Raw genomic sequence first — 13,379 nt, 5'->3', positions numbered from 1 at the left:
CTTTACAGGTGGCATAGGACAGAACCATTAAAAGCTTGTGAAATTTTGTCAAGCTGTTGAAGTTGATTGGCAAGTCACGTACTTTTTTAATACTCTTCAGTTGACCTAAATTTGACTATCATTCACAGTTCAATGAGTCAGGTCTTCAATGTATATGATTTCTATACTTGGTGCACAGATCCCATGTGAACACTGAAGGCATTTTACAATCAGAGGATGAACAGCCTATCACAGAAAAGGCTACAATAACTTTTATACAGGCACTACAGAAGCTTTTTTATTCAGCTTTAAGACAGGCATACATATAGGGAGTCACTAAGTTCTCTTGTACACATTTAAACTAAATAGTACTTAACGCCAGTGCAATCTAGTGTACTGCACACTGGAAGAACAATGAGAAAACAGATGTGCAATACACTAGTGTTTTTCTGAGGCAAGAAGAAAGTGGAACTCTTAACAGATATTACAGTTCACAGCCTTTTCTTAGAATGCAAATAATTCACATACATAATAGCAAAGATAGGATTCCTGCAATTGGAAAGTGAATAGGAACTTGCAAGCAAGAAAGCTAAAGTGAATGTTTTCAAGGGAAAAGCTTCTTACATTTAAATCCTGTCTTCACATTTAAATACTCTGAAGACAAAAATCTGTCCTACCTGTGTAGCTTTGTCTCTCATACATGGAGCAGCTTGTCCATGATTATCACGAGGCCACTGTCCAGCAAGGTATGGAGCCGCAAGCGTATCCAATGAGGAAGTCCGGCGAATAATACTGGAAGGGCTTGATGAAGGTGGTCTTGATCTGTCAGCTAGAATAAGAACACTTGATTAGAAAGAAAGCAAGACAGAGAGCTTAATTATTTTAATTGCCTACAAGAAATCACATCAAATTGGAACTACTATGCTATTAAGTATACAAGATACTTTTAATACAGGAATTAAGTTTGCTTTTCCAGGCTCTATTCAGTTTTAATAAGCAATGAAATGTGTTTTTATGGTTTCCTTAAAAATACCCTTATGCCACAAATGTTGCATTGGTACTCATACACCACCATTTATTCCCCCAAAAGGTGCAACAGTCACTGGATTTTTAAATTATGAAGGCTTGGAAGAAATAAAAATAGCTAAGTTTCCTCATACATAAAGGCTGACAAAAAAAACTGTGCTGAACTTTTTCAATTTAATGTCCTGTTTAGAGTTCATCCCACTAGCCCTTTACCCTTCACCTAATTTAATTCAAGGGACACTATAAACCGACATGTTTTATTAACCACCCAGTATACGATATATGGCAGATTCATAAAGAGTTATGTCCAACCCTTAGATCCAGAAGTCAAGTTTGATAAGGTAATGATTTACATTTTACAAGATAATCAAGACATCTCCTCCCTTTACATGCTACTTGGTAACTACATTCATATTTGCCTGACACTACACCTTCTGCAAAATGTCATTTTTAGTGTTTACATTGATATCACTTTTCAGAACAATTTAGGTACTAACAGGAACCCTTGATGAAAAAGGTTACGTATAACAAGCACAGGAAGTAACATGAGAAGGAAGAATATGGTTAAAAACAAAAATTTGCATCTATCCCATCTGTCAATGATATCTTAAAGTAAAGTGGCAGTAAAAGACTACACTGCAAGTTAGTAAGTGTAAACACTGTGACGAAAGGTTCCTCAAAATAGTATTTTGAGGTTTGTTACATTAAAGAGACCAACAAGCAGGAAAGACCCAGGGTCTAGATATACATACATGCTCATACATTATTTGTTACTAGCTATTCTAGATGTAAAATCCAGAAATGACAATGATCAAAGCTTACTATCAATTCATCTAGTCCCCACAGAATTATACCAGAAAGAATCTTGTATTAATGTTACCTGTAACAAATACAAAGGCCTAAAACAAACGGCTAGAACACAGCAAACAAGATACAGAGATCAGATGGAAGCTTTACAAGGGCACTGGAAAAACTCAGTCATATGTCCTTCCTGACTGTGCCTTAGGATGAATTCTGTACTAGAAGTATAAATAACACAGCAATTTGAATTCTACATAAACTCATTTATGGGCAAAAGAAGTTGTGCCTGATTAGCTTCTGACTGCTAGTCAGAAAATAAAACCACTGCCATCAGAAGTCCAGGATTCAATTTCTAAGCTGTTTCAATCTACTAAAGGTACATAAATATTAATAAAACCTGTTAGGTATAGAATTCAGTGGTGTGAGCAACATCTTAGTCTCATAGAACACCAGTCTTTGAAATGTAAGTCTAGTGACATTCTATACTAAATATCCTCATGAAAATTTTGCATTAGAAATGTACACATTGAAAGTGTGGAAAATATTTCAATTCAACTATAAGGAAATAATTATTAGCACTATAATGAGCCACATTCACCCTCATCTGGTTTATTATTTCTACTAGTACCAACAATGATAAAATCTTACTACTGAGCTCACAGCAGATCTGCTCTCAGGGAGTTGCAGCAAAGCTCAATTTTGGAGTTACCATGCACTTAAGACCCCTGTATCAAAGAAATTCTGTGACTACTACTACCATCATACAGCACACTGCTTGTATCTGTTTGTATCAGGAGATTTCAAAACGATTCCTTTTGTCTGTGCCATGGGAGAATGTGGCATGCTAATGCAACGTGTCATTCCTTACAAATTACACTTGCTTCCAAAGTTATATCGAACATGTTATCTGTCTCAGAAGCAACTGCCATACTCTCCCTATTTATTTTTCTTCTGAATTATTATTCTTCCTCTTCAAGAAGCTTCTCTCTTTTTACCAAAGGGAAACAAAGGATGTGGAAAAAAAAAAAAATTAAAAATCAGGAAGTGTATGTAGTCAGTCACATCATCTGCAAAACCACCGCAGCAGACAGCTTCAAAACTGAAGCAGCAGAAATTATTACCCTCTCTCCTCCCTCACAAAAAAAGCGGAAAGAATATTTTCCTAGGCAAACGGAGAGAATGAAAACTGAAGAGCCTGTTTACTATTTAAGTTTAAGGGAAGCTACTCATTTCAAGGCACAAAGCCTGCAAGTATTCTCTTTTCCTCAAATTTAAAAAGTCTTTCAAGGAATTCTGTTTTCAAATTACTTTTATTTAGATGGGGCAAGGATGTTTGGATTAATTTTTACTTACTTTTCCAGCTTCACAACACATCTTAATACAAATTGCCAAAGTCCACTATACAATTCCCCTTGCTGTTTCAAAAGACTTCAATGGAAACATATACAATGTTTTTATTGCACTTTCCTCTACAATACTTGAAGCAAGTGTTCAGCTGCTATTTTTCCTTGATGTGACCTACATAACAAGAGATCTGCCTCCATAGAGATAACAGTTACAACAGCTGTGGCTGATGAAAAACAATGGAGCTGTTTCATCAAATAGACACTTCTTAAATATTAGATCTGTTTTAATTGGCCTGATTATCTCTTTAAACCAGTATTTGTGATAAATATCAACCCTCCTATCCATCCACTGCTAGTCTACACCTATTTAGAAACAAAGTCTTTCTGCAATCTGGCTTCAAACAAAGCAAAATAATAGAACAAAATATAAACAGAACATACACAATACAAATCAACGAAGTCCATAATGTGGGAAAATAACAGGCAAGTTGCCATGTCTTCACAAGTCATTACAGTACATTACAGTACAACTGACTGACTGAAGTTGCCACAGGTAAACCAGTATCACACGGATCTATTGCAACTGTGAAGTCAGACACCTCCAAAGGCAATTTAAGCTAAGGCAGTCTAACAATGTGACTGAAGAGCAAAATTGAACAAATAGAGATGCTTACCAATAACTAAACTGAAAGATAGGAAAGAGAGTGCTGACTTGGAGGGCTCTTAACATACAAGTCCTACAACTGCAATTACAACTGAAAAAGAAAATTACAGTGTGAGAACACGCCCCTGTGAATTGGATACCTCATGGGAGAAAATTGCTATATGTAAAAGAAAAGAAGGAAAGAAAGAGGGAAGGTCTTACACATAAAGAAGTCCTAAGAGACAAAACACTCTGAAAAATCATGTTTCAATTCTTCAGGAGAAGTTCAGAACTGTTGTTAGACCTGCAAAATAAGGATTACTGCTGAAGTGCAACTTGAAGATTGATTTTACAGTCCTGTTGATATCTTTCTACATATTTGAAATTAAAGTTTTGAGGAGGGAAAATAAAAACTCCAAAGAAACATCTTCTAACAGACACCATGGGAAAACAAAACAAAACTAGCAAGCAGCAAAAAGAGCCACTGGAAAAGCATGGGACACCATTAACCTCATAAAATTCCCTGACAGAGTTCTAATTGAAGCTTTTTATACAGGTAGGATATCCAAAAAAGTGAGAAAGAGTGAAACCAACAAGCTTCTCTGGCATCTAGGCATACAGTTGACCTTTTTGTTCTGTTTTGGTCAGCCTTTTCCTCAGAAAGGACATTCATGGGATCTCTCCCATGCACAGCTGTCTTTTCCCAAAAATTCATACAAACACAACTGATCTCAGGGGCTTCACCTACTTTTTATGTTCCGTTGAAAGTATTCAACAGGCTCAGACAGTATTAAAAACAGGCACACAGCATAACCATGTATATTCCCTTTGGAAGACAATCTTGGCTATTATCTTCACATAAATGTAAAAGAACTACTCACGCTTTTGTTTCTAGTAATTCAAAATAATCCCTTGGTAGGAGAATGACTGAATTAATGTTGGTTTACAAAAACAAACCTCAGAAAGCCCAAGAAGTTCAAGTTACTTAATTCTAGTGAATTGAAACATTTTTAATCCAAACAAGCTCCCCTGAAGTGTTGGCCACAAGAAACTTGAAGTGTGATGCTGCAAAAATGAATTAACTTTCTTTATACCTACCATTTGTTAAACAGTTTAGGTAAGCAAAGCAGCCATATAATGGTACACAAAGCCTTCTGCACTCTCTTGTCCTACAGTAATATCTTTTATAACTACTGCAAAACCTTGGTAATTCATGTTGACAGGTCTGCAGCTACTATTGTGTCACTCACCAAAGTCTTAAAAATAAATAAATTCTACGGTGAAATATAAGAGTGTTATGGAGTTCCGTTCCTTCTCTCTATCCCAAGAAGGGGTTCACATCTGAACTCTTTAAGACTTTCCAATATGCTGTTATAACAATTTTCATCATTTCTTTTCATACAAGTATGCTTCAATATTACTCTTCCATATACTATTCTAAATAATTAAAGGCCAATGTAGTTCCAGATAAAACTAACCAATTTTTCTCCTTTATTTTCAGAGTGACTGTAAATGTCAAATACAGTCAACTGGAACATACCAGAAAGTTCAGCATCCAGTAGAGAAATCTCTCACAACCTCAAGGTACCTGAAAGGGTCAGTAAACAACTGATACAGCTCTGGTCTTGACCTTCTTGTTTACACAGCCTGGTGCATTATAACATTTTGGGAGTTGAACAGTTGAACTCTTCTGAGAAGATGTGTTTTATATAAGAACGTAACAGGACTGCATTTGATGTTTACTCAGTAGATAAACCAAGATAAAAATAACAGTAAAGGTAGAGTATACACATTATCTCATTTTGCAACAGTCTACTAGTAGGTCAAAACAACTTCCTCTAACAGGGGTGGTTTGCAGACAAGTAAAGAGGGGTTATGTGGAAACTGAACCAAAACTGGAGACTGCAGGACAGACCTCGCAGTGTAGAAATGAGGCCACACCAGTGACGCTAAGGACAGAGCACATCAACATGCAAGTAGAAGCTGAAGTCTGTAAAATAAGTGCTAGAGACTGCAGGGAGGGAAAGTAAAAGATGAAAACTGGGTAGTAGGAAGATCTAGGCTCTTGGTCATATTTAGAAGGGAAGCAGCAAGAAAAGCACAGAAATTTAGAAATTGTGCCATAGAATCTTTCAGTTTGTAATTATCCCATCATCAACAGAAAATTCAGTTAAGTATTTCCAATGTTTAGTTGCAATTTGGTTCAGAAAACAAAACAATCAAATAAACACACACCCCCACGCACACACACACACAAGGAACTCCACCACCAAAAAAAACCCCAAAAGAAGCTATTAAGTCACATTTGTAAATTCACAAGTTGGGGTTCTCAAGCATTAAGCAGGTTGATGAAAACTATGTTCAAAACTATTCAACTGCTTCCCAGAAAATAAAATCTGAAAAACATGAAGTTGAGTCTAAAGTATACAACTTACAGAACCAGTATCGAAGTTCAGAAGAAGCTATCATTTGTCTAACCTCAAGGTTCATTTTAATCTAGAAAAACAGGGCTGCAGCTGTAGGAATGAGCAAAAGCCATCATCAACTGAAAACAAGAAACAGGAAAACCCAAGTTATTCTGCAGTAGATTCTGACTGATACCCTGAAGTGGCCTGCATGGCTTCACAACTGTAGCCTCATCAGCAAAAATGAAGTTCCACTTCCATGTTCTCAGCTACCACTAAGTTTTCTCATCTAGATGAAGAAAAAATTGAAGTCAGCTCTGTCTCTATCAAGCACTGGATTATACAATACAAATGTTAAGCAATATTAAACAGGTTTATTTTGCATTTTGGGCCAATACAAGTACTGTTCAGAAATTTAAACACAAGGAAGCAATTAAACAGACACTACTCTTCTGTTTTCACACATCTTGTAAAAAGCTAGTGAAGCTATCTTAACACAGTAGAGCAATCAAATGACTTGTTTCTTTCTATATGCCAATTCTTAGATCCAGTAAAGTTAGCGTGGTTTCAACAGGCTTCTACACAACAATCTGAAGATGGTGCAATTTTTCCACCCTAAGTGGTCTGACACATGCCTTTACAAACAGCTTTTGAACCTGGGTCTCAAGGCTAGCCATCCTGTTCCTCATTCTCCAGGCCAGGAGATTGCATCTTGGGCAAGAGTTTCTATAAAGTTCACAGAAAGAAGATAGGATTTTGTGATGCATATAAAGTCTTTCAGATTACTGATTAACAAGAATCTCAAACGAAGAATACACACATTCCTCAATCCAAAGCCTCAGAATATAACCTTAAAAAACCCCACATTACTTGTATCTGGAAAGTGGAAAATCTAATTCAGAACCTAAATGCCTTTGTGAGACTGCTCTCTCACTTTGCAGGCAAGCAGGCATATGGTAACCTTGAAGGGGCATGTCTGAATTTTTAAAAAAAAAGTAAAATTAAGTCACACAGACATTAGCTTAAGTACTGCACCAATTGGTTATGACTGTCAAATTTGGCAGCATCATTCCTCAAGAGCCAGGATAGAAAAAAAGAAAAAACCCAACACAGTAGTCTGCTTATAACCATTATTTTAGAAAGGGGGAGCAACATTAGGAGAAGTAGAAGTGTTAAAAGGAATCATGTCAGTCCTAGATTTCTGCAGATACACTTCTGCATATTAGTCAACTTTATTGTGTAGATCCCCACATGCAATTTAATGAAAAAGAGAAGCTGTAAGCTTTGGTATCTCAAAAGTCAGAGATTTGTACAGATTTGAGGACTTTAACACAAAGCCTCACTCATGCGTTTTTGAGTAAACTTTTATCTCAAGAAAAAGGGCTTACATATGTAAGCCTCTATTATCCTCAACCAGATGCCACATATTGCTTAAATTTCAGTGTTCCCAGTAGATATGTTTTAATTATTCAAAAACGTTAAAAAGCAGTTTGCTACAAAATGTGTGCCATTCCCACGCTATTTTCTACCTTCACTGTAACACAAGCTTGTCATCACTCAAGTTCACGCATCCTTCTGCAGGGTTCATGTCGAAAGTAACTACTATGAGAGACACTGAATACTTTTTTTCCTACATCTCTGTGTAATGCCTACAGTGCTAACTAACCGCAAGCTTGCGGACACTGTTTGGATCAAGAACACGCACCGTCTGTCACGAGACGCACAGAAAAGGGAGAAGATGTGAAGGCTTCACAACAGCCCCCAAACACAAATTCACCTTAAACTTGTACCGAAGTATCTTAAGTACACCTACACCACTGACTCTCATCTGGAAACCTCTGGTAGTACTCGCAGAAGTGCCACAGGAGCAGCTACAATTCCCCACGCGGCGCGCTTGGCTTTCTCCGTCCCTCTTCTGAGAGCCAGGAAGCAAGAGAGCAGCAACAAAAGCCACAAGCCCTTCAACACACACACGCTCCACACGTGCTGCCGCCCGCCAGAGAAGGATCAGAACGGGCACAAGCCTGGGCACAGCCCCTGTCCCCACCTCTCCCCCGGGAGCACGGCGCGCTCGGAGGCACACCACCGGGCGCAGAGCACCGCCGGGCACAGAGCACCGCCGATCCCAGCCCTCCCGCCCCGCAAAGGGCTGGCCGAAACTCGGCCACGCCGAGCCGCCTCGCCCAGCCGCCCAGCAAGTGTCCTTTGCCGCTGGGCCCGGCCGGCCCCCGGCGACCGCTGGGTCCCGCGCCCGTCCCCGTCCCCCCAGGCGGCCCGGCCGCCCGCCTCCCCATTCCCCTCAGGCAACGGGGTAGCGGCCGCGCGCGCGCACCCCCGCCCCGGTCGTAACGGCCGGGCGGGCAGCAGGTGCGCGGCGCGGGCCGTCTGACAGGAGCGCTCACCTTTGCAGACGGGGGAGCTGGGGCTCTTCCTCTCCGGGGAGCTCCTGCCTCGCTCCGGCGAGTGCCGCCGGTGCCGGACCCTGCCCGCCGCTGTAGCGCTGCCCTCCGGCAGCGGAGGCACCGGAGAAGAGCAAGGCGAGGGCCCGCAGCCCGGCGGCGGCGGGGGAGGAGGCGGCGGTAGGTGGTGGGGTCGCGGGGGGCTCCCCCGCGCCCCGCCGGCACGCGTGGGGCTGCCCCGCGAGGAGGCGACGGCGGCGGCCGCCGAGGCGGCGGCGCCGCTTCCCCCTCCCCCCGACGTCTGCGTGGCCGTGGCGGGGCCGCCGCGCCCGCCGTTGCCGCTGCCGGTGGGCGCCGCGCGCGTGGGGCTGATGCTGCGCGAGGCGGGCGCCGCGCGTGGGAGACCCCCGCCCGGGGCGCTCGCGCCGCCGCCGCTCCTCGTGGGGCTGCCATGTTGCTGCTGCTGCTGCTGCTGCTTGAGCTGGAAGGGCACCGTGGCCCGCATGGGCTGGAGGCGGCTGCTCGCTCCCGCTCCGCCACCCGCCGCCGCCGCGCCCCCCCCTCCCAGGGAGGTGGCCGGGGTCGGGGAGCCGTTGCGCCTCACGCGCTGGTGGGACATTGTCCGTTGGGAGCCCGGGCTCGCGGAAGACCGTCGGTGGCGGGGAAGGAGGGGCAAGGCACGAGACGCGGGCAGGTCCTCGCGGGGGCCCGACGCCTCAGGCGGCGCCCACCGCCGCGGCCCCGTCCCCAGCCCGGGGCGACCCGCGCTGCCTCCGCAGCCTCCGTGCCCCTCATCAACAATAGTGCCCCGGCCGCCCGCCCCGCCCCCCGCGCCCTCCCATTGGGCGCGCCGCCGCTCGGCTCGCGCAGCTACGGCGCGCCCATTGGCTGCGGAGCGCGCTCCTGAGTGGCCGAGCCTGCGCGGGGAAGGGGGAGGGGGCAGCGCTTAAAGCAACACGCGCCCCCCCCCCCCCCCCCCCCGCCCCCGCGCCGGCGGGGGGCCCGCGCTGCCTGCAGCGCGTGCGGCGGGGGGCGGGCAGCGGCGCTGCGGGACGGGCGGGAGCGCGGCCCGGGCCGCGGCTCCGACCCCCGGGAACCCCTGGCCACAACGGCGACCCCCGGGGCCAAGGAGGGCCGCGATCCTGCCCCCGAGCGGCCAGGCGGGCGCAGGACGCGCTGGGGGGTCCGCGGGGCCGGCTGCCGCTGCAGCGCCGGGGCCGGGCGCGGTGTCCGCGGGGCCGTGGAAAGCCTGGAAGCCGGCCGGGGTGGCGGCCGCGGCTTACGCCGGTGTCCTGGTCGGAGCCAAAAGCGGCACACCTCCTCTGGGAGCCCGCCCCAAGGAAAGCGCCGTGCGTTAGAAGTAGGGCTGCTCCGGCGTTCTCAGCGCTAAACGCGCCACGCGGGAGGACGGGGGCTCAGCAGAGGTTTATCCAATCGCCGTGCCACCGGCGTAGCGTTGCCGTGATGGCACCAGATACGTGGGTAATATCCGGGCAGACTTGACCCCCTTTTCCCTTAATTGCTGTGCTTACTCTTCTCCATTAGGTCAGTTGCGTCTTCACTGCGGTCTGTTGAAAACGCTTGGTAACGGCCGGTATCCTCTTGACCTCATTTATACATTGGAGAAGGGAACGCATGCATGAAATGGGCCCTAGTTCATGCGTTTGGATTATTTAGATGCAAGGTAAACACACTTTAGCACCTTCAAGACATGACGGAATAGAGAAATCTTCTCTCTGTCATTATTGCAAGTGCCTGTTCTGGGCTACCAGGACTTACCCAAATTCTTTCCAGTATTGCTTTACAAGTTGCATGTTGCAATTGTATACCATTGCTATGATACAAACGGTGTGACAACAAACGACCGTTCTCTCTTTTCTTCAGCTTGGTTGTGCTTGGGTTTGGTTTTTTCTCTCCTTCTTTCTCCTTTGCTTTTTCTGATTGAAGCCTACTTCACTTAAAAAGTCCCAACTTCCCCTTTGAAGAGCTCCATCCTTGTGGCTGACAAGTTTAACAAATCTGAAAAGCAAGACTGTGCACAGGCCCTTCTTAAGGATGCCTGGACACTGGTCTACCTAAAGCCTTGAAGGTTAAAGCTCTTGTCAGAGTCAAGAGCTTTTTATGAGAAATCAGACTGGCAAAAGAGAACAGGACAGATATGTTTCTCCTGATGAGGTTGTTATGAAGTTAGCTCTTGCATTCTGGATTAATTAAATTTCTTTTGAAGGACATTATGCTTGCTCACAGGTACTGTAACTACTGGCGATATGGCCTGCAGGATAGCTGGGTGAGTCAACCAAAACTGGCTACAAGAGGCTGTGCCCAGTCTTGAGAATTATCCTGGGCTACCCCTGGAAGTGCCTATGTCAAGGGAAGGCACCAGAAGCCTAGCAGGTCACCATCAGTCCTATTGTATCCCTTTCTTAAAGTGTGCAATTTACTGGAGTCACCTTATAAATTACACACATAGGGCCACTTCCCAGTCCTTTTCTTGTAGCTGTCACAAGTACTGCTGGTACAATGTGGCAAAACATCAAAATCCCAGATAACCCACTTCATTAATGAAATATCTGGGAGACAGTGCTCTCCTTACCAGGAATGGCTGAGAGGCAGGCAACAGGATGGGCTGTGTACCGCCAGCACTGGAGGTGAAGGGATCTTGTAATTCCCTTGGTGACTCCATGTATATATTGAAAAAGAGAACCTGAGCTACATAGTGCTCCACAGGTAAATGCCCAGAAGGTGGAAAACCAGCATCCCGGCACGTCTGAAGAAATAAACGGAACCTGTCTGCTGCTTTGTTGGCAGCCCAGGACAGTGCACAGTTATCCTAAAGCAGGTTAACCTATACAGCATTTATTTCACTTCTTTGCTGCAATTTTCAGTCAAGAGCAGAAGATGCAATCCTCCTTGCGGTTCTTGCTGCTGTGACAGTACCCACAGCCAGTGCCAGTACAGCTGCTCAGCAGCCTTTCATCCCTTGGACAGCTTACCCTCCCCAGAAATACTGGAGTTGTTTGGAAACAGTGTGCCATAAAGATATTTTTCGGGCATAAAATATTCTGAACACATTATAATTCCTGTTACTGTTTTGAAGAGGCCAAAAATGAAAGGTCTGGATTCATATTTATTTGCATGATGCACGTTATGGAGCCAAGTCACGACTTTGAATGCAGAAGATATCTGTGACAATTATAGTACTTCCCACGTTATTGTCACACTGCAAAAATGGCACTGCTCCACACAGTTGTTACGAGAATATAAAGCAAAGCATTTATGTAGACTGCTCATCGGCAGTTGTATTGCTTTACATGCACTAGATGTGAAAGTTCAACATGTAAAGTCATGTACTGAGACCTAATCAACCACCATGTACTTCATACATTAATTTGTTTAAACTGTAACAAATGTGTTACAACAGGATCTTACTCCTACACCTTATGGAAATAATGGAAACAACTAAAGCAGGATTATGAATTACTTGAAAATAGTTTTGAAACTTTTTTTTAATTACACAACCCCCCCCCCCCGAAACAAAACCCCGGCCCTGAACAACTTGGATCCAGATGCCCCCCAGACTCTCCTTGTAATTCATGCCTCCCAAGCTCTGGGTTTTGTTTCAGCTGTCACACTCCTTACTGCCTTCAGACTTTGCCAAATGCTGCCCAGGCCAACTTTGGACAACACATTTCGTACAGTTTCATGTGGAACCTTTAGGCTGGGGTTTCTTCACATCCATGATGCTCTTACTCTGGCCATAACACCTAATGGAATGGTGCCAACAGTGATCCAAAAAATAGGAATGAAACCCATTGTCGTCACAGAGGCTGTGAGCCTTCTACCAGTATCCCCTGAACCAGCCTTTTAGTGACCTCAGTCACTTCAGTGACTCCAGACTCACTGGAGTCATGCGTGATCCCACCTACACCAGATCCACCTCTGCATCTTCAGCTCCTCTCTACCTGCTACTTTAACTGACCCATTGGCCTGCACAAGCTGAGCAGATAGGGGTATGCTCACATACCACGCTGAAGTGCAGCCCCTGGGAGGTGATGAGCACTCCCACCTCCCACCGACTTGGAGGCACTCAGCGCCTAACCAGAGGCCTGCCAAAATGTACTGCTTTGTAGTCATTGCTTGGAGATTAAATCTAGGTATTGCAGACATCCCCTTACATGCAAGGTGTTAGTTCCTTCTTAAAATATGGTGTGTAGTAAAAGCTGCAGATACAAACAAATCAATCCGAACGCTGGAAGCATATCAAGAGTGCCCTCAAAGGCAGACTGATAAAACACACAGAGCTGCATGAACAGATCTGCAACCTGCTGAAAACAGGGATGTAAACAAGTCAGGGAAGTGGTCAAAATAGTAACCCTGAATGAAAAGCAGAGAAACAAGGGTCAAAGAGGTTTAACTAAGTTCATAGGCCCAAATCCCACTGTACAGCTATCAAAACAACCAATACGTAGGGAGTTTTGTTGTACTAAGGACTGAAAGTTTATGGTAGAACCGCTCACTGCTCACAGTAATATGTATGAAAAATGTTAAAAATAATAGTAATAATAGAAAACCATATGGAAAATGACTGTGCTCGAAGTAGCTTCAGATATGTTCTTGTCTTATTCCAAAAGTAAGTTAATGCAAAGCAGCACACATAAGGGAGCAATCTACTGCCTGAAATTGTTTTTTTACCTACAGTTGTTGCAAGCAATATTGAAGGTTGAAAGGCTAAAGATTCTGGGAGTCTAATCTAAGCATTAGATTATGCCCCAGGATATTT

General features: G+C 44.5%; 1 protein-coding gene across 1 annotated transcript in view; it reads right to left on the bottom strand.

The window, feature by feature from the left end:
* FAM117B (family with sequence similarity 117 member B) overlaps window positions 1-9,408 on the bottom strand; it is a 31,475-nt gene extending 22,067 nt beyond the window's left edge. Inside the window, exons 1-2 of the mRNA XM_075028170.1 lie at window positions 8,603-9,408; window positions 657-808 (exon numbers count right to left, since the gene is read on the bottom strand). Of these exons, the coding sequence (XP_074884271.1) occupies window positions 657-808; window positions 8,603-9,218 (768 nt within the window). The 5' untranslated portion in view covers window positions 9,219-9,408. The remainder of the gene's footprint in view (window positions 1-656; window positions 809-8,602) is intronic.
* Window positions 9,409-13,379: the final 3,971 nt, after the last annotated feature.

This window comes from Buteo buteo, chromosome 5 (genome assembly GCF_964188355.1).
Source record: "Buteo buteo chromosome 5, bButBut1.hap1.1, whole genome shotgun sequence".
In the NCBI taxonomy this organism is placed as follows: domain Eukaryota; kingdom Metazoa; phylum Chordata; class Aves; order Accipitriformes; family Accipitridae; genus Buteo; species Buteo buteo.
Note: the sequence above shows the minus strand (reverse complement) of the source record. Positions and strands in the feature narration are given on the sequence as shown.